Source organism: Artibeus jamaicensis, unplaced genomic scaffold (genome assembly GCF_021234435.1).
Source record: "Artibeus jamaicensis isolate MK-2021 breed Jamaican fruit bat unplaced genomic scaffold, CSHL_Jam_final contig_1803, whole genome shotgun sequence".
In the NCBI taxonomy this organism is placed as follows: domain Eukaryota; kingdom Metazoa; phylum Chordata; class Mammalia; order Chiroptera; family Phyllostomidae; genus Artibeus; species Artibeus jamaicensis.
In genome coordinates this window covers 5192477-5218268 of record NW_026521356.1, presented here as the reverse complement: position 1 = coordinate 5218268, position 25792 = coordinate 5192477, and the positions used below count along the sequence as shown (strand labels likewise).

At 53.5% G+C, this 25792-nt stretch overlaps 1 protein-coding gene across 1 annotated transcript; it reads right to left on the bottom strand.

The window, feature by feature from the left end:
- Window positions 1–4473: 4473 nt before the first annotated feature.
- On the bottom strand, window positions 4474–24864 carry BNIP5 (BCL2 interacting protein 5). The gene is made up of 12 exons (XM_037146192.2): window positions 24629–24864; window positions 18075–18709; window positions 17083–17202; window positions 15469–15533; window positions 14993–15230; window positions 13954–14085; window positions 12698–12759; window positions 11316–11556; window positions 10344–10475; window positions 9272–9336; window positions 7684–7911; window positions 4474–6145 (listed from the first exon to the last, which is right to left on the bottom strand). The coding sequence occupies exons 2-12, from the start codon at window positions 18703–18705 to the stop codon at window positions 6110–6112; spliced, it is 1950 nt and encodes a 649-aa protein (XP_037002087.2). The 5' UTR covers window positions 18706–18709; window positions 24629–24864; the 3' UTR covers window positions 4474–6109.
- Window positions 24865–25792: the final 928 nt, after the last annotated feature.

Genomic DNA, 25792 nt, shown 5'->3' with positions numbered 1-25792 from the left:
CGTGCCAAGGAGGCTGGACTTTACCTGTGGTGCTGGGCAGTCGTCATGGGGTGTAAACAACAGAACAACACAGTCAGATTTGAAAATTATCCAGTAATGTGCAAATTACATGCCAGCATTTCTCCAAGATGGGTTCAGCAGGTGTCTTCCTGCAGCTTCCCAGAGAGGGCAAGTGACTTGCCCAGCATCACACAGCAGGGGGAAGAAGGTTTGGAATTCAGGTCTTCCCTTCCCCAGGTTTCGTCTCCTTTCTCCTCACACTTCCCCCATCCAGGTCTGCTCCCTGCCCACTCAACTATTCTGTGCTCTCCACTTCCAAGACTGTTTGGGTCACCGCCGGGCCTCATCCCAGCAGGATCCAGGAATGCAGTTGCCCTGAGGTGTGGACCACCCTGGGTGTGCCTGGAGGCTGGGCACTGCCTGCCTTGTCCCTAGTTGCTGGGGCGACCCTTGAACACCATCAACCCAGTGTCCCTTCTGCCCCCAACCTGCCTCCTCCTGGTCACAGTCAAGGCCAACACTAGTTCATAATGCCTTGTGCCCTAAGAAAACAGCGTGCCTTCCTTGAGAACTTGACTGCCAGCTGCTGGAAGGTTGTTCTAATACACTGATTTCGTTAAAGCAATAGACTACTAATTGCTAGAAATCTGTGTGAATGATATACAAAGCTACAAAATTGTGAAAATAATATATAGAAAGCAATACAAATGACATACAACATAAATATGTCCACAGAGTGCCCGCCCCTTGTGTTGGCGGTGTGACATTGCAAAACTGTGCTCAGCACCCTGGGGCCACTCCGCCTCTTCTCCTTCTGGAAAACCCAAATATTAACTGGACTGTGTAAAGCCAGTAATGTGTCAAACTCTCTTTGTCAGCCCCTGCTGTGCAAATGGGATTCTCCATTTGCAAAAGACCCTTCTAACTGGCTTTTGGTGTGAAAGGGAAGCTCCAATTTGTACGCATCAGGTTGGCTATAGCGGGGCCTGGCTCCTTGCTTGGACTGCCCAGGGGTTATGAATCTGTGAGGAACATTCTGGGTTGGAGACCAGGGGGAGGAAGTCCCAGATGAGGGACTTAGACATGACGAATCTGTGTCTTCCCCCAGGACGCTGTGAGCTGAGAGAGAAAACTTGAGCTGGAGCAGGAGAGAACCTGACGGCCCCAATGCTGAGGCTTCGCCCCTCTGTTCTCAGATGCTGACCGCTCACCTTGGCCTTTTGGGGGCCAGAACAACATCTACTATCAAGCCTGTTGGTGCAGGGGGTCCTGCTTCTCCTGGGAGACCAACTTCTTGTCTGAACATCCTCTTAGCTTCCCTGTGGGCCTTCCAACCCTTCCACTACCCTGCTCTAGACGGACAGACAAGGACAGACATGCATGTGGACTGGAACTGAAGAGCACTCCTGGCTGGCGGGGCTCAGCGCCTCCCTCCCAAGCCCTGCCTGAGTTTGCTTCTTTGAGATGGGCCAGATCAGCCCTAGCCTACAAGTTCTATCTGGCCCGCAGAGTGCAACCCTGGGGGTCAGGCAGGCCTGAGCCACGGGCATTTTCCTGTGGTGTCAAAAAACAGGTTCTTTTGTTTTGTTTTAATTGACACAGCATACTAAGAGCTCAACTTGGAACTCCTGGACTCTGCCTCGGCCACTTGCTGGAATCCCCTGATGGCACTGAGCTGGCGTCAGCCTTCCAAGCTCCCCGGGGACTGTCTGGTGCAGCCGTGTCCAGCTGGCGGCCCTGGACCTTCCTTGAGTTCTGGTGTGGTGCTAGAGGAAACTGAGGGGTCAGACACCTCTGCCCCTCCTGTCCCCGAGCCCGAATGAGGGCAGACTCTGCTGTTCACAACAAAGTGAATATGTTCCACGATAAAGACACCTTCGGCCTCAGTTTTTCCAGCCTGTTGAGAAAAAAATTACTCCCTCTGCTCCCCAGAGTGCACACAACCTCCTGCCCCAGCCAGGCCCAGTATGGGAGCCCAGGCTGTCCCCAGGCCTCAGACGCATTTGCCTAACAAATCCTGGAACACACATCCGAGGGGGCTGGGTGGGAGACAGCCTGGAACTGGGCTGGGGCACCTGGGAGGACTCTTGCAAACTTAGCCGTGGAGGGTGGGGCCGTTAGGGCCAGGAGCCTTAGGGGAGCCTACTTTTATCAAGCAGAGTCAAGGCTCTGGCGTCCTTGGACCCCCTGCCCACTCTGATTCTGTGGTCCAGACCGGTGAAGGGAAGCACCCCAGTTCTGTGGAGTGACCTGCCTGGCCACAGGCCTTTACTCCAGGAGTGGCCTCGCCTTTGGCAGGTGGCCTTGTGCCCAGAGACCTGAGACACAGGAACCAGGGGAGGGAGCGGAACAGTGCCGCACGGCTCAGAAATGCGCGCGGCTTGGCGTGCAAGGGAGGAGCAAACGTGGCGCTAGCCGCTCTTGTGCCCGAAGCCGCCCTCGTGTTGGTTCTAAGTATCAGTAGAGCCCTGGGATGTTTTCCTTCATTTTGCTGAATTTCCTATTTCCCCACTTTGAGGTGATCAAGAGAATTGTTCTTGCGTTAGTTCCAGGGTTGCCAGGTGAAATACCAGAAGCTTTAAGTTTGAATTTCAGATAAACAGTGAATAGTTATTTAGTATAACTATGTCTCCAGTACTACAGCTATTTTTTGTGTGTATCTGAAATTCAAATGAACTGGGCCCCCATATTTTTATTTGCTAAATTTGGCAACCCCTAATTAGTTTCTTTCTCCTTTTTATGCTTAAAAAAAAAACCACTAATGGATTGTTTTTGTTTGGGTTTTTTAAATATTTATTTATTTATTTATTTAGAGAGGGAGAAGGGAGAGAGAAAGAGAGAAACATCACGTGAGACCGGACCCACAACCCAGGCGTGTGCCCTGACAGGGAATCGAACCAGTGACCTTTTGGTTCACAGGCCAGCACTCAACCATCTGAGCCACGCCAGCCAGAGCTCTTGGGTTGTTTTTTTGATGCCATAGTCACCATGCTTTGAAACTGGGATGTCTCACTGGTGCCAAGGCCAAGGCCAGACACTCTCTGGTTTCCCGACAAGCATAACTGAATGACAGCTGTGGTGCTGCTCGCGCTGCGACCCTGCTAACACCCCGCACTCGACCAGCTCCCGGCTGCCCCATTGTCTCTGACTCACCCACTGTGCCTCCTGACCTCTCAGGCTGAGAAATTAGGTTAATTATGTCTTGATGTTACTTGCCGACCTTTTAAGAGCCGTTCAAAGCAGCCAGGTCTGCCACGCACCCCAGGGTTCTGGGAAGCCTCCGTGGTGGGACTTGAAGGATGCCCACTCCCACGTGGTGTCCACTACCCTGTACTCCCACTGACACGAAATTCCCACAGCCAGTGAGGTCCGTCAGCATCCTGCAGGTGGGGTTGTGTCCTTTACATCAGACCCCGCACATGGTACGTGCTCAATAAATCCTGGCTGAATAAATGAACTCATGGACTGTTCTGTCTGTAGCTGACCGTGTGGCCTTGAAGGAGGCTCCCCGCAGGCTGAGCCGTAGCCTCCTCATCTGGGAGATGAGGGTGGTAACACTGCCCCCTGCTGTCCTCAGAGCATCATGGTGAGCCCTCAAGGCTTGGGGAATGGGAATGTGGTTTGAAAAGCAGTCGGGCCGCCACCCCAAAAGGCCGCCTTACCCTGAAAGCCCCTGGAAGAACTCACATGCTATCTGAGGGAGGGCAAGGAGGCCTTTAGTGCATTTCAGTGGAGACCACATTTTCCAGACCCCGAACTAGGCACTATATTCTGTCAATTCTATCCCTCTGTTCTGAGGGATAGAATTTAGGGACTAATAAAACAGATGATAGCGAATCAGGGCTGGCCCATGTTTGCCTGGAAATATAATTAATTGTCACCTTAAGAGTCACCTTAAGAATGAGAGATCTGGAGGGCAAGTATCTTACCCCCAAAGTCATCAGCCAACGGGCGGCGTTAGCCCGGGGAGCACTTATTTTTCACTGGCTCAGCAAGGCGACTCCCCAAGGATGGGGTGCCAGGAAAGCACCCAGAGAGGGTCCCCAGGCGGGGACCAGGAGGCACCTGACAGGCCCAGATGTGGCCGGTGGGCCCCGTCTTGTCCCATTGCGAATAATCCAGGTGAGACCTCTGGGCAAGTCAGTTTCTTTATTTGTGCAAACAACACAGTCCAAACATGAGAGAGAGATGTCAGCCCTGGGAACTCATACCGAACACACGGATCAAAGACCATCATTTCACCAGAGAAACTACATACAGAAGGTTCCTGACCCGCATTTAAAACTGACTCCTATCCTTCACATTCTGGCGCTGTAGCCCTAAACACCGCCTAAAATAAATCCATAAATAGCGCGCCTCTCTCACACTTCTTAGAAGCAACAACACTAAGTGACTTTCAGAATATGCTTAGTTGAAAATCCTGAACTTTGCCTCAGGTTTGAGGTCAGTCCCATCTAAGCACCAAGGCCTGGATTGGTTCCCGGCCCCACAGTGGTCGCCACAGGTTCCACACCCAACACCACGTCCTTCCAGGGTGACAGGACTGAGTTTGCCGTCCAGGTGTTAACTCCCTCTCCCCCATGGCCACGTGCTCCAGGCAGTGTCATGCACGGGGGTAACAGGCACGTGGGAAACACGTGCACTGGAGTCCAGCTCCTGAAACTGTTCAGTGGTAGAAGGCGGAGCCCCCAACAGCCCACACCTCACCTTTGGACAAAAACAAAAAGGAGGCCCTTTCTCAAGACCACTGGCACCGGCTGGAAAACTGTCGCCATAAATCTACAAATCCACAACGTCTAGGAAGAGAACAGCACGTCCTGGGCCGTGGTGCTCTTGAGCGGAGCACGCCGTGCGACCATCCGTGGTCGTCCAGCTCGAAGCCCTCCCCGGTTCCCTGAAAACTACCGGACTGGGCCTGTAATACAAATGACACACGTGGACATGGGGCTACGTAGTTTTCAGACCCTTCACATTCATGTTCTCACTGACTCTTGGCAAACCCCCACAAGATGCGAGAGCTGAAAGGCACCAGCTTCATTTCCCTGGTGATGGAATTACAGGACACGGGTTCGGGAGGTTTCTGAGACCAGAGATCCCCAATCCACAGGTCCTCCCTATAGCTGGGCCTGCAGAGCTCCTGGGGGGATCTACAAATCCTATGGGCAGTAAGCACTGTGAGCTGAATAAGTTGTGTGTTGCCTATGGACGCACACTTTTTTAAACGCATCCGGATGTTCTGATGAGAGATTAAACAAAAACGTACTTTTAAAACTAAAGACTCGTTAAAACCAACATTTGAAAACATGTCAGCAAGTCTTCTATATGATAGTGGCATGTTTTTAGTTCAGTGAATCAAGCAATAGAGACATAAGATTAAGGGTTTAGTAACTCTTAAATAAAAGTAAAAACCTGAGGGCGCGTTAAGTCGGCACTGGGGTTGTCAGAAGAACGCAGGGCCTTCGGGTCCTGGCCTGACTCTCCAGACCATGCTTGTCAAGGCAGCGGCCCTCTTTCCTCCCGCCCCACAGTTTAGGGACGGAATCACTGGCTGTGCAACTCCAGCTGAGGAGCAAGGCCTCCAGTGAACATCGAACACACTGCCCAGATCTTAGGAGTTCTCCACCATTTCACTCATTCATTCATTGGGTGAGTGCCTCCAGCTCAGTGGGGAGGGTATATTTAGTCACAGAGTAAAACACTCACTACCCTATTTAGATAGATTTTAGCAATATAGAACCAGAAGGCATATGATGGGTCACCTCGTCCAGCCCAGAGCCCAAGGTCTGGAGAGGACAGGGGCACACAAGGCCTTGTAGCAAGTTTGAAGCAGGTCAGCAGTTGGATGCTCGAGTCTCCTAACTCCCAGTCCAGTGCTTATTTCTCCCGGCACGGTCTCTGCCTCTGGTCCTCAGGAAGAATGCTTTGTGCATCCTCAGTCTCAATAAGCCCGTGACGACATGAGGATGCAGAATGGTCGTCGACTCTTGTCTGCAGTCATTTCCGAGAAGCCCTGAATCAGGACAACTATGAAGCATCCTCAGGGTGTCCTGGCTAAAGCCACCAGTTGTTTGGATTGTTCAAGAGCATGCTTGAGTGTGAAGCACAGCTTTCAATCTGGACTTTGGGCCTCAGGGCTTGTGATGTTCTGGGAAGAGAAAAAGAATAGAAGTTTTAGCCAGAGCCCGATTATTTGTAAGTTCCACTCTGGTAACAATGGACTTCGCAGTAACCCATCAACACAGCATACCAGTTCCCCCTCTGGGTCTTTGCTCACACAGCACCTTCTGCCTGACATGTCCTTTCCCTACATCTACAGCTTCTCCATCCTCAGAATCAATGCCTGCCACCTCCTGGAAGTCTCCCAGAACCAATTTGATTTATTGGCCTCCATTAACACTAATTGGGCATTTAATTGATATTAAATTTTGTCATCAGTAAACATTCCGTCTTCTCCACTGGCAGAACATTCCATAGACCCTCACAGAGCCTTGTGTACTGTCTACAGGTCGAATGAATGAATGGATGAATGAATGAAACCAGAGGATGGGGTCAGGGCTATTGAGGGTGTCAGAACTCATGTTTCCATGACGTCTCTCCCAAAGAGCTCAGATTGTTCCATAAGCTATTACCTAATCCATCTTAGGGGTCAAACTATCTATGATACACCCATTCTCCAGGAGAAGCAGTGAGGCTGAGAAAAGAGAGGTCTAAGGTCACAAGGAGTTCTCAGCGGAAAACAAGCCAAAGCTGTGCACAGCACTGGAATAACAAGGTACAAGGGTCACAGAGAAAGACCAGCTTTCTTGTAAGGCTCAGCCCGTGGCATCTGAAGCTCATTCCCGGAGGGGAAGACAGCCTGTGAGTGGTGGGGACAGCACTCTGGTTTTCCAGGCTGCAGGAGTTCTGGGTCTGCGCGTCCCACACCAACAAACAGACATTTCTGTCCTTTAAAGTCTCGCACTTGCTCAGTAGCTTCTGCTCTGTAGAGCGGGGTCGGATGTTTGTAAGCAGGTTATCTTCAATGGATTTGAAAGGGGAAGGGAAAATTGTTCATCGGGGTCCTCCAGAAAACACGTGAAAACTCAGACTTTTGAAAAACAGTGATAAGTATTGTTTCTAAAGAGAACATCTCAGAGCCGTGGGCGAGGGAAAAGCATGAAAACAATCAGAAGAGAGTAATTGCAGAGGGGCAGCTACTGTTCATCCTCCCGCCAAAGTCAGGATGCGGCGCCTCCAGGAAGCCCTCCTAAAGCAAACAGCCCATGGGGCCTTCTCATCTACCTTCACCCCTTATTTGAATGTGATCTGACCTTGCTTTGCTATTTAAATTTTATGGCAATTGCAAGTTGGGAAGCCACACAGCAGAATCCATGAAATAACAAGATGGCCAGCTTAGCTAGCAGCCAGCCCAGCGTTCCGTGCTGATGTCAGAGAGCATGAAAACGCGCACGGTTAGACACCGGGGCCAGTAAGGAAAATGCAAGTAAGGCCAGTGAGGGTGTGGGGAAAGAAAACCGTCACCGTGGCGTAGGACGGTCCCAAAAGGCCTCAGCAAGCAGGTGGTCTTTGAGCTGGACCCCAGAAGCCCTGAACTGGGCCGGGCAGAGGGGACAGTAAGCAGATCCTGTCCTGACCACGACCGTGTCCTCGCTGACACCCTTGTGCCTCATCGCTGTTTCTTACCTGCTGGGCCTCCCAGTAGGGGGACTGGGGGTAGCGCAGGCCCATCAGGCTGAGGACATTGTGACAATTGTTGGCCAAGCCAAAGGCGAACTGGTAGGGCCTCTCAGCGTGGTTCCTGTCAGACTGCGGCGAGCGGACGCCCTGTCTACGCAGGGCGGTGGTCAGCTTTAGAAGGGACGAGTCCGGGAGCTGGTAAAAAAACCTCTTAAAGCTGGGGTGCCGCCTGATCTGGAAGCAGAAACGAAGGCAGGCCATCAGTGTTGCTGGCAGGTGGCCCCCCCCCCCGACCCACAGCCAGGCGGGGTGTGCCTCATTATCCCTGGGACGGGCTCCCGGGTTCAGTTTCTCCACCGCCCATAGCCCACAGCCGGTCAGCATCCGTGCTGCAAGGCCCAGCTGCAAATAGCAGGACAAAGTGGGGGGAAGTGCAGGTCTTTGGACCCAGACGACCATGTTTAAATCCCATCCACTCGCTGTGTGACCTCTCTGAGCCTCTGCTTGGTCATGTAGAGAGGGGAGGAATAACACCCCCCACCAACTGTTGTTGGGGGAGGGGATTAGGTGAGGTGGTTTATGTGAAATGTTTTGTCAGCATGCATGTGCATGAGTTTTAGTTCCCACCCTGAACCTCCTCTTCTTCATACTTAAATGTCAGGTTGGGCTCCCCATGAGGCCGACCCAGAGACGAGGTCTGGGGTGAGCTCCTACATGTTGAGAGTGACCCCGGGAAGCACTGGTGGGCAATGCAGACCCAGGAGGAGGGTGGGAAAGCAGCCATGACACAGGCCGGCGACTGCAGCCCCCCCCCGCGGGGAACTCCAGGAACCAGCTCCTCAGAGTTCTCCCCGCCCCGGGGCGAGGAGCCGGGGGCTGTGTGCACAAGCTCCTAGCAGCCATTGGTTGAGGGCTGCTCCTGGGGAGGGAGAGGGTGTCCATTCTAACCTTCGTGTGGTGGCCAAGTGGCTCTGGGGCCAGTGCTCAGGCAAACATGTGCAGGCTCCGGCCGTGGGAGGCGGGCTGAACACCGTCGGGCACCTACAGGTCCTCCGGCTGATCGCTGCGTCAGTGACCTGAGCTCACACCCCTTCATGTGTGACATGTGTTTGTTTCCCCACGTAGAGGGAAAACCTCCCCATGTGAGGTTTTGGGGGACAGGGAACTGTCTGTTGTAGGCTACCTTGCAGGGGAGGGAAATCTAAGAGCTTCAGAGAATTGGAGACCAAATAGATGCTGAAGGGCGTGCCAGGGCTGACCCCAACTCGAATCCCTCCAGACCCAGGGAGGAGGCTTCCCGGAGGAGGGTTTGGGTTGGGGGAGGTCCTGGCTGGCCTGGGAGCCACATGAGCTTCATATTATTTTAAACTAACGTTTATCTCACTGCAGTGTGTGTGGCATTTTCTATATATGCACTAAACTTTGTCAAGTAGGTATTTATCTCCGTTTTGCAAAAGAGGAAACTGAGGCTCAGACAGGTGAACGGACACGCCCAAGGTCAGCCAGATGCAGAAAATGGGGATTGAACACAGGTCTCAGTGGTGGGTTGATGAGGCCCCTGGGGTTGCCCTTGGGGGGACTAGGTAGTTCTTACCTGCTCCCCCAAATGGCCATCCACTTCTTGGAGAAGGGCCACCAGCTTCTGGATGATCAGCTCCTCTGAGGAAAGTGAAGAACGATTGAGAGACTGTTGACAAGTTCTGCAGTAACACATCTACGGGTTACAACTACTGTGTCTCTGAAACAGAGCACACGGATCCGTTGTGAAGGGCACAGAAAAATCTCCCCTCAACGAGAGCTGCAGCATGAGAGCTTCGTTTAGGTTTGCTTTATGGAAGCAGAAGGGACTTCGGGCTGTTGCGCTTCACCTGAAACCATTAGACAGATGGGAAAACTGAGACCTCCCAATGGCCCTTATCCAGGCTACCGAGTAGCACAGTCAGGAATGGGAGCTGGGACCAGGAGCAGCTGATCAGAATTCGGGAAGGGAACTCCATGGCTACCAGTGGAGCGGGAATGTGCCCAGCGGCCAGGGCTACGAGCAGCGCTCTGCAGGTGGTCGCTTGTACCAAGGGCTAAATATTGAGGAAAATTGTTAGCCCACTGTTATGAACTGGCAGCTTGAAATCGGCCCCAGTGAGGATGTTTATGCCACAGAAATCCCCAAAGGCTACAGATCGGGGCTTCCCTTCTTGGCGCAGCACCTCTAAAAACTTGTTTGCCAGTTTGCCACTGATTATGAGACCAGAGCAAGCGAGGGATTTAACGAAACATTCAAGCAAACCACAGGGGTAGGGTGGGGTGAAGTTATATCCCACCTAATAGACGGGTGTTCTCTACCTGAAAAAGGCTCCTCACTCCAGCCCTGTCCCAACAGCCCCAGTTGGCAGGCCAACCCTCTCTCCTCCCCGCCCTCAGAGTCTCCTGGATGTTCGTCAGCAGCCCTCCCAGGTCCCCGCTCAAGTGCGGCCTGTGAGAGAAGCATCAGTCAGTTGCCTCTCGAGCGCCTCCAATGGGGGAACTGGCCCGCAGCCAAGGCACATGCCCTGACTGGGGGTGAAATGAGTGACCCTTGGCTTTGTGGGACAATGCCCACCAGCCAGGGCCTCAGGTCTGGCCTGTGAACTCCACGGAGCACCGTCCCAGGGGACAGAGATGGTACTCACTAGATTCACACGCCCCGTCTGGCAGAGGTCTCCCTTCCAGCTTGTGGCTTCCGGCCTGGGAGGATGCTTCTGAGGAGCCAACTTGTCCCCCTTCTGCAGGCGAAGACTCCTGGTACTCAAGACCCTCCAGCTCTGAGGGCGAAAAGGAGCTGGTGTGAGTGTGTTGGCACCTGTCTCAAGTCCACAAGCACGTCACTGCGCCCAGGGTCTGACAAGCAGCCGTCCACGGGCACTGGCACGAGACAGGGGTCCTGGTTTCCAGGCTCCTGGGGGAGCCCCAGTTCCCTGGACCCACCTCAGAGGAGTTGACTGGACTCTATTTGCCCCTCCAGAAATCTCATTTTTCCTTCCACCAACCCCCTCTGCCTCCTCTCTGCCCAGGAGGAAGACAAGCAGGCCTGCCAACAGGTGAGTGCCCTTCCCTTTAACTCTGCGAGGCTCTGCCGATTCACTTAGCCTGTCGGAACCTCACCGTCTCCATCTGGTCGATGGGAGTAACAAGACTGGCCTCTCAGGTTTGCGAGCTGGTTAAATGAGATGATGTGTGACAGTGGCACGGAGTGGACGCTCCATAAACGTCATGGTGATCACTATAAACCAGTGGGCCTCGTGCTCGGGTGCAGTGAAGGACAACCCAGGGCATGTCCTCCTTCATCAAACCTGGCTCTGTGTTCTATTAGCTTCCCAGGCGATTCTGATGCACTCGTCTAATGTACAGACGCACTGTTCTCATACCACATTCGCTTCTAAATGTGTGTGCGGTGGAATGGGGGAGTGTGTTGTGAGCGGTGGGTCTGGGCAGCAGCCTACTCCTCTCCCCTCCCCACGGTCCTCTCACACCTCCCCACTCTGCTCAGAGCAGAGAGCAAAGTCAGGACTGAATGAGAGGCCACACAGTAGGCCAACCGCTGCCCTAGAGGAAGCCTGGGGTCAGAGGCAGCCTGTTACCATGACAACAGCAGGCCTACTCACCAAGGCTGCTGTCGATAGAGGGCTGATGGCCTCTGACACACAGGGGCAGATAGCTGGGCCTCTTGAGCAGCTGGGACTCCGGGCTGGTGGCACCTGCCGCTCCCCCTCTCTTGGGCTCCTTGGAGCCATGTTTCTTATGAGAAAAGACTTTTATGAAGCTGGACTTTCTCTCTTGGGACTTCTTCCTGTAGGGCGGGGTCAGGTGTTCCGCAGCCGCCTCTGGCTCCTGGACGTGAAGTTGCTGCAGGCCAGAGGAGAGAGATTGAGTTACCGCCCTTGACTTTGAGGAAATTGCAAGTGAGCTGGGGAAAGAAACCCACATCCCCTGAAACCAGAGAGACCCACTGTGGCCTAGAGGGTGTGGCCCAGAAAAAAAAGCCACTGATGCTCAGAGATGGGAAAAGGAGTGTCCGACAGCCTCAGGGAGGAGGGGGGTCAGTGTTGTAGACCACTCTGCCTGGTTTTAGGAATTGTATCTCTACCCCTTGTGGCTAAGGGTGAGGGACAACCTTTGGAATGCCAGCCACAGGAGACAAAGCTTGTCTCTGGTAGCAAACGCTGCCTCGGTTTCCTCTCCCTGCCCCCAAAGCTTGGTTGGAAGTCAATGACAGGTAAGACCCCTCAGAGGAGGGGCAACCTAAGCCAGACTCGATCACTTGGGAGGCCTTCATGGAAGGACTCAAGGGGGCTGCAATGAAGAGCAATAGACTCTCGTGCCCCAGCTTTAAGATAGCCCAAGTCCCCATGTTCTCTGGGAGAAGCGCTTCCTGGCTCTAATCCCCTTAAGCCTGAATACCTGATGGGGAGGGGTGCAGCTCCTTGCCTGGCCAGAGCGTGCCCTGGGGGAAAATCTGGCACCACAAAGACTTGCTGATAAACCTGTGAAATCTGCTCTTCTAAGAGTGCTTTCATTCATATAATAAGGGTCCGAGAGGAAATGAGTGTGTCTCCCAAAGTTTCTGCAACTCTGTTCCTGACAGACACTCACTCAGACTGAAGCCCTCAGATTTCTTTGAAATGTTATCTACTGTTGGATCCTTGCTGCCCTGTATTCCTGTGAATTACAACCCAATAAAAGCCCTGGAGCAGGGGGCTCGGGGCCTTTTTCTTTTCGGAGAAACTGGCTGCTGCTGTCCTTTGTCTCCCCTGAGAAACTGGCCACAGCCCACTTCTCCACCCTAAGCAGAACCCATCATGTCTCTGTCATATTCATTTTCGTCCATGGCACTCAGGGGGACTCACGAGAAAGTTGCTCCCACAGGTCAGGAGCAAGGTTCCAGCAAGACATAGGATTGGGGGAGACGTGGGGAAGTCATTACCCCGGGCAGTGGCCAGGGGGATCCACAGTGAGGGTCAGAGTTAGCGGGGAACATCCTCCTCACCTTCTCTCCCTCCTGTTCCTCCTCATCTTGGAGTAGTGCGATGATCTTCCGGATAAATTTTTCTAAAAAAGAACACAGTAGCTGCTTACACTCTAGTAAAAGAAAAACATTTCATTGGTCAGTCTTCATTTCCTAACGCCCTGGGTGGGTGATTCTCATGGGTCTCTAGAGTGCTAATGAGCTTGCATTTGTGGCCGTCTGGGACCTGACCCCCTGGGGACCCACCATTTCTCAGACCTGGCCTGAGGGCGGGCTGGTTTCACCGGGACACACTCCTTGTCCATTCCCAGTGAGGGCACAGAGGAGCCGCCCTCAGGTGTAAGGAATAGCACAGGGACCCTACTTGGTTCCCCTTCACATTTGTTGTGAAAAGCAAACAAGGCCAAATGGAGTTAGGGGAAAGCAGGTCTTTTTTTTTTTTAATTGATTTGAGAGAGAGAGAGAGAGACATCAATTTGTTGCTCCACTCATTTATGGATCAACTGGTTGATTCTTATGTGTGTTCTGACTGGGGGTCGGACCCACAGCCTTGGCATGTGGGGATGACGCTCTAACCAACTGAACCACCCAGCCAGGGTAGAAGCAGATCTTTAAGAGTGTCTTCAGACACGTGGAGCTGACAGCGAGTACGATTCTACGATGGGCTCCGCCAATGATAAAACAACAATGATGACGGCAGCTACCATTTGTTGAGCTTCTCTCCTACGGCCCCCACCTCATCCTATCCTCTCTACCTCTCCCGGGGCTCTGAGCAACCACAACGATAATAACAATAAGTGACAGCTAACATTTTATTAGCTGATAACAGGTACTGCTCTAAGCACTTTATCTGCATTCATTCATTTAGCTCCTCCAACAGAAGTCAGTACTGTTTGTATCCCCATTATACTGATGAGGAAACTGAGGCCAGAGATGAAGCAATGTGCCCAAGTAAACGTGGTTGGAAGAGGTCAGAGTCCAAATTCAAACTCAGGCCCTGAAGCACACTGTCTGCAGAGCTTGAGCTGGGGGCCAGTGCCTGTGGCTAATGTCGGCCCCACCAAGGAGGGCATTTCACGGGAGGCCAGACAGGGTGAGTAACAGCAGTCTGGCTCCGCACCTGGGCTCAGGGGCCCCACGCCACCTCCCCAGCCCACTGCACTCAGCGGGAGGTCAGGACGAGTCTCTGCCTCTTTCTGGTTGTTCCTCTTCTGCAAGTGGTGGGACGGGCTAAATGTTTTCCAAGGGGCCACTGGGAAAAAGGGAGGGGTACTGACGGCATTCCAAGGCTCTGTCCAGCTGCAAGTTCTCTCTGGGTGCCCGGCTTCCAGCTTGGGTGGAATGTTCGAAGGAATTTGGACCCCCACGATCTGTAGACAAGGCCTCTTGGACTTCAGGTTCTTCCAAGCCTGAGTAGCACAGTGAAATGGTGTGTTTTGTTAGTTCCAAGGCTGTTAGCTACGGCAGAGATGTTAGCGCAGCCGCCACCACCCACTCCGCGGCCGGGTCACGGTGGGGTGAGCCAGGGTGGACGTGAGCTGCTGGGCAGGGCCTTTCACTTCCACACCTGGCCTCCTGGGCTTCACTCCCTCGCCTCCCTCCGTGAACAGCCTCGCCCCTCCATCATCTTGGCTCATCCACTGGTTGGAGAGTAAACGCCACAGAATGAGTTAACACATCTGGCCAGAAGGCCCTGCATGACAGTTCACTCTTTGGTGTCAAATATCACCCCCTGTTTTTTAAAATGTAAGTTACCCTGTCCAGGATGACCTGCTAGGCTGTTCCTCCCTGACCATCTTTTCTCCCAGGCCCTCCTTTCTCCCTGGTCTCTGGCTCCATCACTGATAGACCGTGACCTTGAACACATTGTTTTACCTCCCTTAAGTGTCGGTTCCCTGATCTGTAACATGGGGATACTAAAATGGCTGAGGGCAAGTCCTGTGTTACAGGCCAGGAGACGGAGGCACAGAGACGGAGGATGACACAGAAAGTACAGCTCGGAGCCCAGGTCTCCTGCCTCGCAGTCCCCACTTTCTTCCCGCCTGGGCTCCGCACCGCAGAGAGACGAGGACAATGGGGGTCCTTAAACACAATTGTCATGGGCTTTCGCGAACTTGTCAAGGCAGTGAGGTTCCGTGTGGCCTGCTGGCATCTCCTTCTCCTCCCCAGGGCCCCCCCCCCCCCCCCCCACTGCTCAAGGAAGAGCAAAGGGTCAATTGGCCCTGCTGCTCTTCCAGTGGCTGGTTCCAGCCCTGGGGAAGCTTCCAGAGCTGGAGGCAGCTGCAGTGTTGCTATGGTAACGGTAAGCCTGCTCACCAAGGCTGCTGGAGATGGAAGGCCGATGGCCCCCAACACACAGGTACAGAAAGCTGGGCCTCTTGGACGGCCGGGACTCCGGGCTGGAAACATCTGTGGCCCCCGCTCTCTTGGGCTCCTCAGAGCTATGTTTCTTGTGAGAAAAGCTTTTCTTGAGGTTAAACTTCTCCTGGGATTTCTTCCTGACGGGTGGTGCTGGGTTTTGTGGAGCCGCCTCTGGCTGAAAGGCTAGAAGTTGCTGTGGGGAGATGAGAGGAACTGAGTGCAGCCCCTGACCTTGAGGAGAGAGGAAAGCTCCCTGAGAAGCAACTCGAGACCCCAGGCAAAGGAGGCGACAGAGCCCTCAGCAGGGCAGCTGGGAGGCCTGGAAGGACCCACAGGCTTGAGCAGGAGGAGGAGGGGCAGAGGGAGAAGGAGGGTGGGTGGAGGAGGAGGCAGCAGGCCCCTGGGAATCTTCCAGGCAGTTGGCTCCTCACCTCTTTCTCCCACCGGTCTCCCACTTCTCGGAGCATCTGCACTATCATCTGGATGATAATTTCCTCTGGAAGAAAGTGAATGTACCAGTTAATCTTTCTAGATGCACAGAGAATGCTTTCTAACCGCTCTCTCGGACTTCTGAGACCAACTGGGCCCTTCTGTGTTAAATGAGGGTCCTCCTAAAAGAAGCTCTTCAGGCCACAGAAGTGGCAGAAGCACCATATCCCAGAGGCTGGTCCCTCTGAGGGAGGGCTGGAAGGTCCACAGGAAGGGCTCTAGGCCAAAGAAGGAAATTTCATGTAGGAAATACTAGGTCAGTCCCTCAGACACTGAACTTGTGCCCCACTATTTCCTTAGAACTTCACAGATCTGTGAGTATCTGCTTTGGGTTCAGCAAGCCGTGTGACCTTGGGTAAAGTTCCTAATCTCTCTGGGCCTCTATCTCTTCTCCTGTGAAATGTGGATCAGAATCCTTGTTCTGCTTCCCTTGGAAGACTGTCAGGCCATCCCATGAGGGGCTGTGCTTGGAAACACTTTGCAAGACTAATGCTGACATTCCAACCTGCAATTTGCCGGTGGAAGCCTGGCCTAAGGTGGGGCTGGAGGAAGGCAGGGCTGCAGCCCACGTGACACAGGCAACCTGCCGCAGTGACACCCCTGCCACACCACCGAGTCTTCACAGAGAAGCCACAAGCAACATCAACGCTTTCCCTTCCTACCCCACCCCACCTCTGCAAAGGCAATCGCTCAGAGCGCCCTCTGCCAGCTGCCAGCTAGCTGATGGGTGCACACGGAAGGAGGTGCACATGAGAATCCCTGTTTCCAGGGCGTCTGCGGACCGTTTCACCCCTCACCCGCCCCCCTCACTTCTCTCATCTGTAAATCCTTCCTGGCTTTTACTCCTTGACTCAGTCTACCAGACAATTTCCTCTCATGTCAGAAAACAGCATGTAAAATAAACATCCTTCCCAGTAACCACCTGAGCACCTTTTAGTTATTCTTTGACAGACAAATTTGAATATCCTCTGTTTCATATCTTTAAAAATATGCCTGTTTTTACAGGGAATTAGATTAATGGAACATTATGGATTTTATTAGGGGCAATAACCGGAATGTGGTTGTCTATGAGACTGTCCTATTTCTTGGTGACCCGTGCTTAAGTATTTAAGAATGAAGCATTATTTTACTAAAAATGGTTCAGCAACAAAAGTACATGCAAAAAAGTATGCGTGCACACAAAGCAAATATGGCCAGCTGTTAACTATGAGTGTGCATAGAACTATTCTTTCCATTCTTCAGTATATTCAAATATATATATAAATTCTACATTCCTCTAAATTCCTTTCATACATTTAAAGACACACACAAAAAGTCCCATGCTTATAAACACACAAGCAGGAGCACCTGCCAGTGGCCATTCTAACTCCCAAGTCTCCCTTCTGTGAAACTTGAAAATAAGTAAATGTGGCCAGAAACACCATAAGGGGCAAGATCAGCACGTGCATTCTGAGAGCGGCCACTGAAGCCCTAAGCGGTCGTCCAGAGCAGTCTGTCTCATTGGGCAGGGGCTGCCCCAGCTGCAGGCAAAGAGGACACAGTAGATTCTGACTCACTGTCAAGCTTTTTGAGCTCCTCTTCCTGACAGCAGCCTGTGGCTTGGGAAGAAGGCCCCCAGACGCCAGCATCCTGGCCTTCAGTGAGCAAGGACTGGTGGAGATCAGCAACCTCCCCGCCTGGAATAAAGATGAAAGCAAGTGTGGGTGCGGTGGGGGGCACAGGGGTATGTCAGTAACGTTCTTCTGACACAGGAAACAGCACAGAATTCCCAGGAGGGCACTGCTGTAGCTCTAATCCTGACCAAAACTTCAGAAACACACCAAGATTTCCATCTGAAAAAAGGCTGCCTCAACCCAGACCTCCTTCCCTCCACTTCCCAAAATATCCTGGATCTTCCTTGAGTGTCTTCTCTCCATTTTAACATGCTCACTTTTCGATGCTACAGGGCAAAGCTCCATCTCCCTCCACATGGCTGTGGGCAAGCAACTCCAGGATGCTAGGAGTCAGAAAAGAAGGGCACCTCGGGGACCAGCTCCTTCTTTTTGCAAAGGAGGGATCAAAGGTTCCAGAGACGAGCAGCAACTTGCTCAAGACCACACAGCAAGTTTATTCCCGAGGGAGCCAAGTCTAGCAGCGGCAGCCCAGGAGCTGGCTCTGTCTCCCTCCCTGATGCCCTGCCCCAGCCCTCACAGGGGGACTATGTGGAGGGTTGGGCTTCCATCCTCGCCTCCCTCCCGGCCTTCGGCCTTCGCCTTTCTCCCTGGTCCACATTTAGAGCAATCAACAACGACAGCTATCATTTACAGAGCACTTTCCATGTGCCAGCTCTGGGCCTCGCCCCCTCCCAGAGTTCAGAAAGTTAAGGCTCAGAAAGGAAAGTCACCAGCCCCTAGTCACACAGCTAGTTGGTGGTAGAAATGCCTCAAAGAAGCTACACAGTGCCTTCCAGGTCCCCTCTTTTGAGAGGTTTGAGGACCCAGCTTAGTGCACACTAGCCCTTGGGGGTGGGGCAGTGGGGTTACCATAGAAACAGGCACGTTCTGCTCACCCCTGGGTCCCAGCCCCTGGTCAGCCTCTTCAGAGCCCAAGACAGCAGCTGTCTTGGGCAGCGCTGCCTCTTGGCTTTCAACTTCCTGACCTTGGACCCCCTTGGCTTGCTCATCAACATGTTTCTTGTGACTATGTTTCTTGCGGCTGGCCTTCTTGTCGTGGGCTTTCTTTTTGGGAGCTGGCTCCCCCAGAGACTCAGAGGCTTCTGCGGGCTGGAGGAGGCCCTCCTTCCCCTTCGCTCTCTTGCTGGCCTTTTCTCTGGTCTCCTCAGGGCCCGTCCTCAGGAATAAGTTCACTACAGTCTTCAGCAGCCCCTGCTGCATCCAACTCTGGGCCTTGTCCTTCTTGGAGTCCTTCAGAGGCCTCTGCTCACTGGGGAGAAACTCCTTGGTCCCCTCCTGGCTGAGGGCTGTGCCCGTGGCTCCTGAGGCCTCCGAAGCCCTTCGGCTCTTCGGACGCCTGCTCCCGTCACTGGCATTCCTTGGAAGCTCCTGTCTGGAAAGGGTAGTGGGCAGGGAGGGGCACTGGCAGCCCCACGGCTCCGAGTCCTTCCTGGGGTTCGGTGATCTGTCCAGAGACCTGGCTCTTCTCTCAGACAGGGGCTTCCTGGGGCCCCGTGGACTCTCCATTGTGCTACAACCAAAACAAACAGCTCCCTTAGAAGAGCCACTGAGACCACCCGGGGGGAGGCCCCCCGTGCTGACTGGTGTGCGCGTACACCCTGCCCACCAACCCAGGGATCTCAGCTCTCAAGGCGCTCGCTGGCCCATTTCACTCCTCAACAGCCCTGAGGGGGGGAGGCGTGTCCTTGCCCCCATTTTCCAGGGGAGGAAACTGAGCCACGGGATGTCACACCCCAGGTCTAACTGTGCCCTCCCCCTCCCACCCCTCAGCCCCCAGAAGAAACACAGCCCTGCCAACACCCTGATTCGAGTCCATGGAGACTGGTTTCAGACTTTGGACCAGAACTGTGAGACAGGTACTTCATGTCTCTCTGAAGCCACGGAGTGCGTGCTATTCTGTTCCAGCAGCCGCAGGAAATGCCCTTACCTGAGGCCCAGGCCTGCCTTTACCGGCCTTGGCACTGGGGCAGCTCACACGCATTTCAGGCCCAATAGCCTCAGTTGTCCTGGGCCTGTTACTGGCTTGTCTGTCTCATTATCTGCTAAGAGTATTTCCCAAGACAGCTCAGTAAATGGCAACTCTGTTCTTCCAGTTGCACAAGACAAAAACGTGAAGTCACCCTGGCTCCTTGTTTCTCTCACTCCCCAAATCTGATCCACCAGCAAAGCTGGTCGGCTCCACTTCCAACCGCGTCCAGACCTCAGTCAGCCATGTCCCCTCACCTCCACCACCTCCGACTTACCTAAATATTATGTATGTATTTACATCTTACCTCCTGCACTTACTGATTCATTTATTTTCAAATGTATTCTATTACTATGTCCAGCTTAGAGATGAGAGTAAGAATCTAAAGTTGTGATTTCAGATGTGGAGGAGTTCGTGTGAACGTGAGGCAGATGCATAAAGAGGGAGATACACAGAAGCGTGGTGGGGGGACAAGGGGAAGTCTGAAGGTGACAGTGACATTCACAATGCCTTCTCTCCTTCAAGCACAGGTCTGGGAGGAAGGACCAGGCAGACGGCCAGTGACCAGCAGCCACCGGCCACCGCCAGCACTGCTGAGCGTCCGCGTGTGCACAGCCTCGGAGGAAATGTCAAAATGGGCCAGGGAGAAGGCGGGCGGCTCGGAAGGCTTTATCTGCTGTTTAATGTCCCTTAAGAGGCACCTCTGAGTTACACAAAAACCTGTAGCGATACATGTTGTGCCTTACGTGAGGCGCAGGCTGATGTTCTGGAAAACCTCGGAGCCTGCCTCAGGGTCGTGCCCTGGAAACAGAGTGGAGCAGGATAAGAAGAAATCCTAGGAGAGAATATTTTTCTTTCCTCTCATTTACTTTTTTCAACAAACATTTAATAAGCTCCTATATGTACCAGAACTGTGCCTCGTGCTAGGGAAGTAACAATGACCGAGATGCAGGCAGCCCCTCCAAGAGGCTGTTCTCCAGGCAGGTGGGAGCAGGGCGTGAGGGAGCGGGGCTGTCAGCGTCTCCCTGGTCCGCCTCTCCTTAGTGACGCGTGGTTTAAACAGAAGGAAAATTTAGGTGAAGCTCTATTTGATTTTAAAGTCCAAGGAAGCCGGGCCGGAAAGATTTGCTGAATGGTGTCAGGGCCCTCACTGATTTTCCTGAACGTTCCTGTGACCACACGGTGAACACACCGACACCCTTTTGGACTCAGCCCCTCTCCCTCCCGTGGGAACTTGGCCTGCGGCACACAAAGGGCAGGAGCAGCCCTCCCTGGCTAATGAAAAAAGAGGCGCAGTAATCTTTTCAAAACCTGTCGTTGCTATGGAGACTGTTTTCGCCATTGCTGGTGATGGCAGTGTTCTCCCGCATTCGAAGGACATGCTGCTACTTCTAATCAGAGCATCTCTCATCACCAGCAGTGATGTTTTTTCAAGAACACTGTCTTGATTTGGCCACCGCCTCCCTGGAGCAGCAGTGCTCTGAGCCCAGGAGGAAGTCTGGGAGAGGGGAGGCGCAGCTGCAGCCGCAGAGGCGGGGAAGCAGGACGGTGATGTGAAACCCTGGCCACAAGAGAGTGTTTCCCAGTGAAGAGAGACTCTGGGACCTCCCACGGCCTCCTAATTCCAAATCCGTTCCCCTCCTCCTCTAAGCTGCCGGAGCATTTGCTACCATACACACCCTCTTCTTCCTGCAAACTCTTTCCCCTCTGGGCAGCTGTGACTAAGTTCAGCCTGGCTCCCCTCCCACTTGTCTGATGCTCCTTCTCCTTCAAGTTCAAAGAGTCTGCCTTCCAGCCTTGGGCCCAGGGTTAGGAGAGTGTGGCTGGAGGGCAAGCCCATCCACTGCAGGCAGACCCTCTGGAAGAGCCTCTCTTGCCCACGTGTCCGTGGACTTCAATGCCTCTAAGCCCCGAGAAGTCTGTGTTTTCTCTTACGCACACGCCAGATTCTATGTGTGCTGAAATGAGATCCTTCCAGACTTTTGATGCCTTGTCCAGAATTCATCAACTTGAGACTTTCTCTTTCCTTCCTCTTTTTTCTTGTTCTGTGCCCCTGTTTTGCCTGAGGGGCCACCCACATGCCACCTGGCTGTGGGGGAGGGACACGCTTCCAGACCAGGAACCCCAAGACAGCCGCAGATTCTCACAGCAGGAAAGCCCAGCTGCTCTTGTAAACCTGTTCAGTACCTGGGCAGAGCGTGGGTGCAGAGCGAAGTTCAAGTCTGCTCACAAACACCCAGGTGATCTACAGACCCAGGCCCTCCGATAAGACACGCCCACAGAGCTGCCCCTGAGTCACTGTGGAGCCAAAGTCTGCCGATTTTCCCCAAGCGTGTGCCATTCGGGTTTATTATCTTAGTATACGCTGACCTCATCTGAGCGTGATTCTCTCATTTACTCATCCCGCTGGGTTACTCTGTAACCGCTCTGGCGCCAGGCGGGTTTCCTAGGCTTGCCGCACGGTCCCCACCCCTGCGCCCCACACGGCAGGACCCAGCAGAAAACCAGCTACCGTGTGCGTGGCACACGTGTGGGCCCCGCCGTGTCAGCGCCCTGGGACACCGTGCTCTGCATGGAATGCTTGTGTCCCTCCCCCCAAATTCATCCTTAAATCCTAAGGTCCGGAGAGTCGGTGGGGACCGGAGCAGGTGGGGCCTTTGGCAGGCGACTAGGTCACTGGAGCAGAGCCCCTGTGAACGGATTAGTGCCCTTACAAAGGACACCCCCGGCGGCCCCCTTGCTTCTTCCATTACATGGGGACCCAGAGAGAGGTTGACTGTCTGTGAACCGGGAAACCTGCACCAAGCACTGGACCTGCCGGCACCTCAGTCTTGATCTTCCGGCCTCTATATCTGTGAGAAATACCCCATTTTTCAGAATATAAGACGCACTTCACCCCAGATTTGGGAGGAAAATGGGGGTGTGTCTTATAGTCTGAATGTAGCTTGCCTGGCGCGCTGAGGTGTGGGGGCGGCAGCCTATGTTATTTATGTTATTAAATATTTTACCACATTTTTGCTTCAAAAAAATTTTTCCTCCTCTAAAACCTAGGTGTGTTTTATGGTCCGGTATGTCTTACAATCCAAAAAGTTCAGTGTCTGCGGTTTACAAGCCACATGGTCTGTGGTCATTTTTGTCACACAATCACACTCGCACACACTGCAACCTGCAAGGACTCATATCATAGCACGTAGTATTTTTCCTGCCCCAAGTTCAAAGGAATAATTATCTGAGAATTTGCTTGCCGTCTGCCTTCCTAACTCAGGTTCCTGGGAGAGGACTGGAGCCTGCCTGCTCCCCTGCCTTGTCCTCGCTGTCCGGGAGGTTCTCGGTGATGGAGGAAGGGATGAATTGATACACAGACGGGCGCACACGACCAGCTCACCCGTGTGCGGTCACCCGGCACCCAGAACGCCCTTTCCTCTGCCTTACCTCCTCCCATCCTGGCCCCGCCCCGGCAATCAGACAGGCTGCAGAGGGAAGTGGAGGCTCTAAAGGGTTAAGAGACTTGCCCAACGTCCCACAGCCTGAAGCAGACAGAGTTGGTGCTTGACTCTACTTCTCTGGATCCTAAATTCTTTATTCTCTCTCCTACACCAAGGGGCCTCCAGTAAATGCAGATACACTCACACAGACTTAGAGGTGAGCAAATCTGCTATTTCACACCGATGGAGATAACTACATCTACGCACACACCCACTGTGACCCGAACACGCTGACTCGCAGCACGTGTGCCCCGGAGGCAGAGACTGTGAACTTGGGGCAGGGCTCACTCGTCCCTGGCCTGCAGGGTCAAAGCTACGCCCTGAGCTCAGGTTTGTCTCTCTTCAGCACAGGTGGCCCCACTGACACTCCAAAGCCCTAGAGTGAAAGCCATTCGCTGTGGAGCTCAAAGCCTTCAGCCCTGGCTCCCCCAGTGGTGTGGGTCCCCCCACAGGTCCCACCTCCCCATGTGCAGGGGGCAAGGGGCCTCCTGGGGGAGACACTCAACCCCCACTGGCCTGACTCTCTTGGGGGACAAGGTGGTCACCTCTTCCCTCAACACTGGACGCATCCCGCTCCCAGGTCCGGCTCCCAGGTATTGGATGGTGACAACTCCATGTATTCCTTCTCCTCAGTGGGGTCCCTAGCAGGGTCCTGTGGGACCTGACAAGGACTGGCCCCACCTCCTGCTGTGTAGGACTCCTTTCTGCCCCTTCCCCGGAAGACAGACGTGCGGCCCCCGTTGGAACACCTCCTGCAATGGGAACTCACTGCCCTTGGAGGCAGAACAGTCTGTGGTCAGCCAGCATGGGTTTTAAGGAAAGTTCTCCTCACACCCCTGAGCAGAAGTCACGCCACCCCTCGAGTTCCGCCTGTTCCTGTCCTTAAGCCCTGATTGTCCAGGTCTCTTGAGTCATGTTGCTTCTAGACCCCTTGCCCTTCCCTGGGTCTTTCTGCACCTAAAAACCAGAGGCCCGGATGGAGGCTCCTGGTCCCATGGGGCTCTGCCCATGGAGCCTCGGGTCACGGGGTCATCTGAGCAGCCACGTGACAGCACTGGGGCTGTGGGCTCTGCCCGGGCTGCCCCACGGCTCAGTGTGAAGTGTGGCCTTTGACCATGTGCCTGCTCCTCACTGTTATCACCAAACTACCACCTGATGCCTGGTTTCCAGAAGGTTGGGGATTTGCACTTTTGAGGAGTTTTCAACCCCCCCACCCAAGGATGAACCGCCTAGTGGTGAGCATAGGCACTGTGAGCCAGCAGCGGGCAGACTTGGAGTGAGGCAGTGGGGCGTCACTCACAAAGTTGGAGAAGGTCAGCGCCCACCACCGCCCCCCTCCATCCAGCACTGGGGCTTGTGCTCCGGGGGGCCCACATGCCACCCCACCCGCTGTATATTTTATCCCAGATCCCAGTGTGATGGTTCCCTCCAGTCCCAGTCAGAGCAGCAGGCCCCCAGAATGCTTTTCATAAGATCTCCTGTCCTTGAACTAACTTCCCCAAACCCTAAAATCCAAACCTGGATTCAACCGTAGGCAATGATATCACTTCCCTTTTAGATGTTTTTCTTTAGCACATATCTTCTCAGAAAGTCTGTGCTCTGGCCTGTACAACACCCCACAGAACAATGAGGCATGGGACGCCACCCCACTCTGCAAACGAGAAAACCGCGTCCCAGGAGAGTGTGTGCCTTGCCCAGGGTTTGCTGGGCTAGTGAGCCCGGGGCTGGGACCCGGGTTTGGAGCTTATCGGTCCAGGTGTGTTCAGAGCTCCCCCACGACACCCGACTGAGATCACGTCATCCAGCCCTACTCCGTCTTTCTAGGGATGAAGAAACCCAGGTCTGGGGAGGCCCGGCGAGCTAGAAGCAGTGATGGGACTGGACCCAGGTCTGACTCCTGGCTCTACACTACTTTCAGAACCCCAAATTACTTACACACCGCTCCAGCCCCCTAAGGAAAGAGAATCGTTCAACCAACCTTGGACCCCGAAAGTCACTTCTGTCCCAGGACACCCTTGGTTAGGACCTCCGGACCAGGCGGCTCTGCGTCGGGACACTGAGAGGCTGAGCAACCCCCTGTCTGCCAGAAGTCGTATCCAGTGAAGGGCTGTAGGCCCAGCTCCCCCAGGGAGAAGATGCTGCTATGGACGCTGCCAGTGTCCAGAGTGCCTCAGAGGATGCTCTGGTCACGGTCCTATATAAGCACCTCCCGAGAGCTGAGCTCACGGGCAGCGGACCCAGGAGCCGCCCACTACACCTCGTCCAGTCCTGTCCCCTGGCTGCTTCTCACTCCTCCAAAGATAAGAGGCTTACCTCAGCTGCCCCAGGGGGGAAAAAAAAAATGAAAACCAGTTTCGATTGACAACTTCCTTATTACACTCAAACCCAACAAGAGACCAGGGCTCAGAAAACAACTCTGGCCTGGCTGGAGGCCGGGCCTCGGAATGAAAAAACAAGTGCTGCGGAAAACTCATGTGACTGGAAAAAGGAGGACATAGTTTTATCATGTCCACACCTTCCCTCAGTTCTCTCTGAAGATGCCAAAGAGAGGAGAGTCTAGAAAGAAAAAATGGAACCAATAAGCTCCCTGACCTTGAGACAACACTCAGCTGGAGTGGACGAGGGGCACGTCTACCGAGCCCTGCTGCTCTGAGGGGAGTCGCCAGGAGTCTTGGAGGAACATTCGAACAAGTCTTTCAGAAATCACATTTTCACTTTCTGTGGCACTGGAATTTTTTTGTAGATGGAATACATACATGTTTATTATCAGAAAAGAAGAACTAGTCTTCTTTAAACCAGACCAAAAAGGTCAGAAATTTTATTTTGGTTAACTGAAATTACAAATTACAGCCTCCAGGGTGCAAATGCAGACATATTTACAAAATGATTCAAAAATAAATATTGAAAGTGCTGAGCTTTAGAGTTACCCACAGCTGGAGGCGCTCACCGGCCAGCCGTGGGGACACGCGTCTCTGAGCTTGTTTCCCACTCGAAGATGAGTCCTCTTGTTTATTTGACAAAACTATATATCTGTGTGTCGTCCAACGGTGATTGGAAAGAAAAGAAGACAGTGTGCTCAGTGCGCAGCACAGGGCTGCACACAGTCTCCCAGCAGAGCTCTTCTTGCTCCGTTCACACCGCC

What these genes read in the sequence shown, in the direction of transcription:
- BNIP5 (XM_037146192.2), bottom strand. Translation starts at nt 18,705, where the DNA reads ATGGAGAGTCCACGGGGCCCCAGGAAGCCCCTGTCTGAGAGAAGAGCC. An exon ending in GGACAGAGCCTTGGAATGCC is followed by an intron (nt 12,760 to 13,953) that starts GTCAGTACCCCT and finishes GTTCTTTTTTAG; the next exon opens with AAAAATTTATCCGGAAGATC. An exon ending in AGGAACAGGAGGGAGAGAAG is followed by an intron (nt 11,557 to 12,697) that starts GTGAGGAGGATG and finishes TCTGGCCTGCAG; the next exon opens with CAACTTCACGTCCAGGAGCC.